The 6,162-nt window shown below is 51.1% G+C and overlaps 1 protein-coding gene across 1 annotated transcript in view; it reads right to left on the reverse strand.

Moving 5' to 3' along the window:
* Positions 1-5,836, reverse strand: part of LSP1 (lymphocyte specific protein 1) — a 27,757-nt gene extending 21,921 nt beyond the window's left edge. The window contains exons 1-3 of the mRNA XM_049614639.1: positions 5,640-5,836; positions 5,328-5,433; positions 4,617-4,754 (exon numbers count right to left, since the gene is read on the reverse strand). Coding sequence (XP_049470596.1) covers positions 4,617-4,754; positions 5,328-5,433; positions 5,640-5,836 — 441 coding nt within the window. The remainder of the gene's footprint in view (positions 1-4,616; positions 4,755-5,327; positions 5,434-5,639) is intronic.
* Between the last annotated feature and the right edge of the window lie 326 nt (positions 5,837-6,162).

Genomic DNA, 6,162 nt, shown 5'->3' on the forward strand with positions numbered 1-6,162 from the left:
TCAGGATATCTATATATTCATTTACCCATATAAGAACAAGATATCCTTCCATCAATCCATTCAATCATTTATCAATACATATATATCTGTGTCTATTCATCTTTCTTTACATTTCTCCATTGAGCGAGTATCTATCCATCTAACCATCCACCCACTCATCCACTCCTCCATTCATCCATCCACTCCCTCTACACACACACACATCCATCCATCTATTTATCTAAATGTCATAATACATATAAAACACTTAGAAGAAGCATCCATCCACTTGGAGCATGATAACCACTCATATAGATAGTTACCTATGTGTTCAACTGTCAGTTTTATATCTATTTGCCTAACTACCCAACCAATGAACTATCTGTTCATTCTTTAATATATCCTCTATCTCTCCAAATATTTTTCTGTCCTCACTTTCATTCATATCTCCAAAGTATTTACTATTAATCAATCTCATTCATACACTCACTCATATATATGTCCATCCATCTTCCCATATAGCAGGTCATGTATATGTGCGTAAACACATATCTGTTTATCTTTCCATATATGTGTTTGCCAATTACTTTGACCATTAAGCCATCCAAATGAGTTAATACTTAAAATAGTTGCTGCAACCTGGTAAACCTCCAAAAAAAGTTACTATTACTTTCATCCATACTATCACTCATCCATATTTCATCTAAGCCACCATCCATGTATTCATACCTCCAATTATCCTCAAAGATTTGTTCAATCTATTCATATAATTTTCAACACTTACTGTATTCACTTTTTAGGTACTGGGGATTTAGCATTAACAAAGTCCCTGTTCTCACAGGATGACATTTTAGCTAGAACAACAACGAAAACAAACAAGTATATATTGTAATATATCAAATGATGGTAAATGCTATAGAAAATATAATTCAGGGTGGGAGGATATGGAGTTCTGGAGGATATATGATAGTCAAAGAAAACCCCTTAGGAAGGAATAAGCTTTTCCTTATTTGAAAAGAGACTTGAGAAATATTAGCGACAGCTATATACATTGGTGGGAGAAAGTGTCCTAGAAAGAGAGAACAGTGAGTGAAAACCTCCTGATTCAGGTGCATCTGTTCATCATGTTCTATCTCTTCAATAGTTTATCTAGCTTATCCACCCAACCACATGTCTATTTACTCACTGTCTGTCTTTGCATTCATCTACTATTTCCTATTTTTGCCAATCTGTCCATTGGATTGATTCTACTTATTTTTTTAATTAGAATGTTTTTGAATGTTTCTTTGTTTTTGGAGAGAGAGAAAGACAGGGCACGAGTGGAAGAGGGACAGAGAGAGAGGGAGATACAGAATTTGAAGGAGGCTCCAGGCTCTGAGCTGTCAGCACAGAGCCCAATGCAGGGCTTGAACCCAAAAACCATGAGATCATGACCTAAGCCAAAGTCGGATGCTCAACCAACTGAGCCACCCAGGCGCCCCTCCATTAGATTGATTTTAGATCAATGGATCAATTTTGTCCATTGATTTTAGATCTGTCCATCTAAAACTCTATCCATTATCCATCCATATGTCTTTTATTATTATTTTTATCATTATTATTTTATTATTGATGTTTTAGTTAATATACAATGCAATATTGATTTTAGAAGTAGAATTCAGTAATTCATCATTTATATACAATTCCGAGTGCTCATCGCAACAAGTTCCTTCTTTTTTAAAAAATTTTTAAAAATCTTTATTTTTGAGAGAGAGAGACAGCATGTGAGGGGAGGAGGAGCAGAGAGAGAGGGAGACACAGAATCTGAAGCAGGCTCCAGGCTCTGAGCTGTCAGCACAGAGCCTTACGCGGGGCTCGAACTCATGAACTGTGAGATCATAACCTGAGCCGAAGTTGGACACTCAACCGACTGAGCCATCCAGGCGCCCCACAAGTTCCTTCTTAATACACATTATCCCTCTAACCTACCTCCCACCCACCTGCCTCCATCAGTCCTCAGTTTGTTCTCTATCATTAAAAGTCTTCTGTGGTTGGTTTCCCTTTCATCCATATGTCTTCATAACCTTCTATTAGTCTACCAATGAGCTATCTGTCAACATGCCATCCAATTACCCACGAGCTTATCCATACTTCCATTCCATGTGTCCATTCATCAATCCATCCATCCATCCATCCATTTACCCACCCACCCACCCACCTATCCATCCATCCATCTTCCATACCTACATACATCTATCCACACATCCATCTACCCATCCATCATCTATCCACTCATCCATCATCCATTCACACAGCTATCCCTCTGTCCATTCATCCATCATTCATCACCCACCCACCCACCCATCCATTATTCATCATCCATCCACCCGCCCATCATCTACCTACACATCCATCCATCTGTCCATCCATCCATCTGTCCATCTATCCACCCATCCATAATCTGTCTACACAAACATCTATCTGTCCATCCATCCATTCATCATCCATCAATTCATTATCCACCCATCGACTCACCCACCCATCCATCTATCCACCCACCATCCATCCATCCCTTATCCATCTATCCATCATTCATCTATCCATTCATCCTCCCACCATCTATCCGTCCACCCATCCATCTACCCCTTCATCCATCCATTCCTCCATTATCCATCATCCATCCATCCATTCAACTGTTCCTAATTCCTACCTTTCTTCACCCACTTTTCCTTTCATTCAGACTTTTCTCCATCATTAAGTCTTTTAGTTTCTTTTTTTCTTTTTTCTGTGACTAAGACATGGCTCATAAGCTTGTAGTCCAAGAAGATAAAAGAGAAGACTCTCATGGCCCGGTAGGCTGAGTGCCAAAATAGAGCTTAAATAAGGACCAGAGAAGTAGGAATGTGTCCTCAACATACACACGCTCACAGAGTGGTATACCAATGAAAGATGCAATAGGCACCCAGGTGGGTGTGGGGAGAAGGGGTAAGAGGGTGACCTCATGGCTCCTAGTGGCCCTGGATAGAGAAATGTCTCTGGTTTACATTGGAGGCAGCCTCCAAATGCCCTGAGCCCTCATCTGTCTTATGTGGGCCTCAGCCCAGCAGAGAGAGAAGAGCCAGGGAGGTGGGTGTAGTAAGAAAGCTGGGACTGGGTTGGGAGTGAGACCAAGGGAAAGACTGAAGGTTTCTTTCTAGGTTCCTCCAGAAACAACTGGCTAGATCCATCTGTCCTGAGTCCCACTTCTCTCCTGAGAGGTGGTACCTGGGGGAGGACGAGAAGGCAGCCTTGGGTTACCTTGGCAGCAAAACTATAAAAATAACGAGTTATGCCCAGGAAGGGGGACAGACGCCTATGGAGTGCGGGGCTGTGCTCCTCCCTGGGAGCAGGAAGGAGCAGCATCTGAGGTCCCATCTGCCAAGCACAAAGCAGGGCAGTGACTGTCCCCCTCTCCTCCCACACAGTCCATGTGGCAGCTGAGGAAGCCGAGGCTCTGGGGGGTGGGGGAACTGGTGCAGAACTTGCCACCCCCTCCCCCCACACACTGCTACTGTTACACCCCACCTCTGCTGGCTGTCCCTGCTGCTTTCTGAACAACAATACAGCTGCCCCTGTGGCAGGTTCCAAGGTCCGAGTCCCTCCTACTCTTGCCGGGGGGAGGTGGGTGCCTCGGAGGGGGTTATAGGCAGGCTCTGGGTTCCCAGACAGTCCCTCCCTGCCAGCCAGTAGGACTAGACAGTGGTCCCTCCACCACCCCACCAGCTCCCAACTTTGCAGCTTGGAGGCAGTTAGCTGATGGAGTTTGGACAGGGCTGCCCCCCCCAGGAAAGGGTGAGGGGCTTTCCTCCCCACCTCCTGCCCCCCACTTCTTAATGGCCTGTGTCCGGCACCACAAGGCTCTGCTGGCCAACAGGGTTAGGAGGCCTGATTTCCAATATTCCCTCAGCTCCTATCCGCCCCACACCCCACATAGACCCCCAGCCCCCCTGTCCAGGCTCATGGGGTGGGGGCAGGGGCGGGACGGGGCTGGCCTGTGGCTATGTACTCCTACCCCTAGGAAGGTTTGAGAACTCCCTTTGCTGGTTGCCCTGGATCCCCAATATCCGAGAAGATGTTAGGAGCCCCTGGAAAGAGGCTTCCCTGAGATGAACTGGCTGTGGGCCCTGGGAGCGACGCCTCTCGAAAAAATCAGCTTGTTCTGATAGGGCCAAGTCCCATTTCTGCCTTTGGGGAGGTCTCTGGAGGTGACTTTTCAGCTATGCCTTATTCTGGATGGGCCTCAGGGAGCACCGGCCTCACCCCTACGGGAACCCGCTGGGAGCAGAGCCATCAGGCAGCCCTGTGTGGGGTTATTGAGCACCTATGAGAGGCAGCCCAGATACCCTGGGCCCCCTGGGCCTGCACCCCAACCTTGAGCCAGAGCGGGTCCCAGAGCAGGTTGTTAGGACACACACCTCCAAGCTGGGGTCAGCCAGTGTCCCTCCAGGTTTGGGACAGTGTCTCTTGGCAGTTCATTCGGCCCTTAAAGCCTTGGTTTCTCCCCGTCAAGTGCCTCACTGGCTAACGGGAACCTCTGTTTGAAGAGCTTGGTGAAGGCTGGAACATGGGGAAACTGAGGCCTCAGGGGTGGGGCTTACTTGTTCCAGAAAGAGCCATACCTCTGGGACCCTGTGCCCCTCCTCCTGCTCCTCCCCCTGCACTGGGGGCTCAGACCCCAGGAGAACAAAGCTCAAGCCCTCAGCCTCACTGCTGGGACCCTCATCTTCCCGAGGGCCCACCCACCACTCTGGCAACCTCTGAGGGAGACTGAGGCAGAGGCGAGCTAGTGGGGTCGTGCAGGCCAGCCACCGCACGGAACTACAGTGTCACCCTGTCTGGGGCCTGCCTTATTCTGGTCCCTGAGACCCTCCTGGTGCTGCCCCTGTGTGCCTCCAGCATTGTTTGTATGAGGAGGCAGATGGGGACCAGGGAGGGGGCCAGGATGCAGGAGAGGATTTCCGACTTCCTGAATCAGCAGCGGGGGGGGGGGGGGGCTGCAATGTCCCCAAGTATGGTGTGGTGTCCTCTCCCTGTCCCCCACCTAGGGAAAGAATGTGACAGGGCCCAGAGGGAAGGCAAGAGGAAGCCAGTGACCTCCGCCAGCCCAGGCACGGGAGAAGGCATCCATCATCTGGGCTGAGCTCAGCCTCCCCCTCCCTGGGAAATTTCCGGGCGCCAGAGACCCCTGACCTGGAGGGAGGAGGAGAGGGGACCCACCTGGGAGTCTAAGGCCTGACCCAGCTCTGACTGCAGTCCTCAGGTCTGGAGCCTGGGCAGGGCTGGGAAGGAGCCCTGGGGAGCCACACCCAGGGCACCCACCCGCAGCCCACCGCCAAGGCCAGCACCTGCTTCCACTCTCCCTCCTTCACGGCCTGGGGCGCTGCCTGCTGCCCCAGAGCCGTGCGCCCCGGCTCTACCAGGTGGTGTCCAGCCTTGCTGGGAGGGCGAGGGGTGAAGGACCACCAGGGGGTCTGGCTGTGTGTGGGGGTCCTGACCCGTGGGGTGCTGCCCCTCCAAGGCCACAGACCCCTCCCACCCTGGCTCCCTTAGGGAGTCAGGAGGATGAAGTCCAGGGTGTCCACAGCCCCCAGGCTAGCTCAGCTCCCTCCTTCAGACGCCAGCCACCCATAGCCCGAGGGGACTTGTGGCCTCTTTCCTGAAGACCCTGGGGTCCAAAGAGCAAGGCCAAGGGCTTCTGCAGGGACAGATAGCCCAGAAGGGGACTCTGCCCAGGGTGGCCCCGAAGGTGGTCCCTGCCCTCTCTTAGGTCTCTGCCCTGCTTCTTAGCTCCACACATGGAGAAGTACTGGGGCAGCATCCCTGAATCACCAGGAGCCATGCCCTGCCTGCGGGGCAGCGGGGATCAGGAGCCCAGGGGGCAGGGAAACAGTGGCTTACCCAAACCTGGCCCCCAACAGGGTCCTCAGGGCCAGAGCTGCCCAATCAGTCGGGGGCGGGGGTTGGTGCTTAGGACCAGGGCTCCCAGTCAGGACTAGGGCCCCAGGACGGGACCAGGGTCCCAGGATGGGACCAGGGCTCCCAGAATAGGGCCAGGATCCAGGATAGGACCAGGGCTCCAGGATAGAACCAGGCTTTCCAGGATAGGATCATGGCTCCCAGGACAGGACCAGGGCTCCAGGACAGGACCAGGGTTCCCAAGGTAGG

Source organism: Panthera uncia, chromosome D1 (genome assembly GCF_023721935.1).
Source record: "Panthera uncia isolate 11264 chromosome D1, Puncia_PCG_1.0, whole genome shotgun sequence".
Classification (NCBI taxonomy): domain Eukaryota; kingdom Metazoa; phylum Chordata; class Mammalia; order Carnivora; family Felidae; genus Panthera; species Panthera uncia.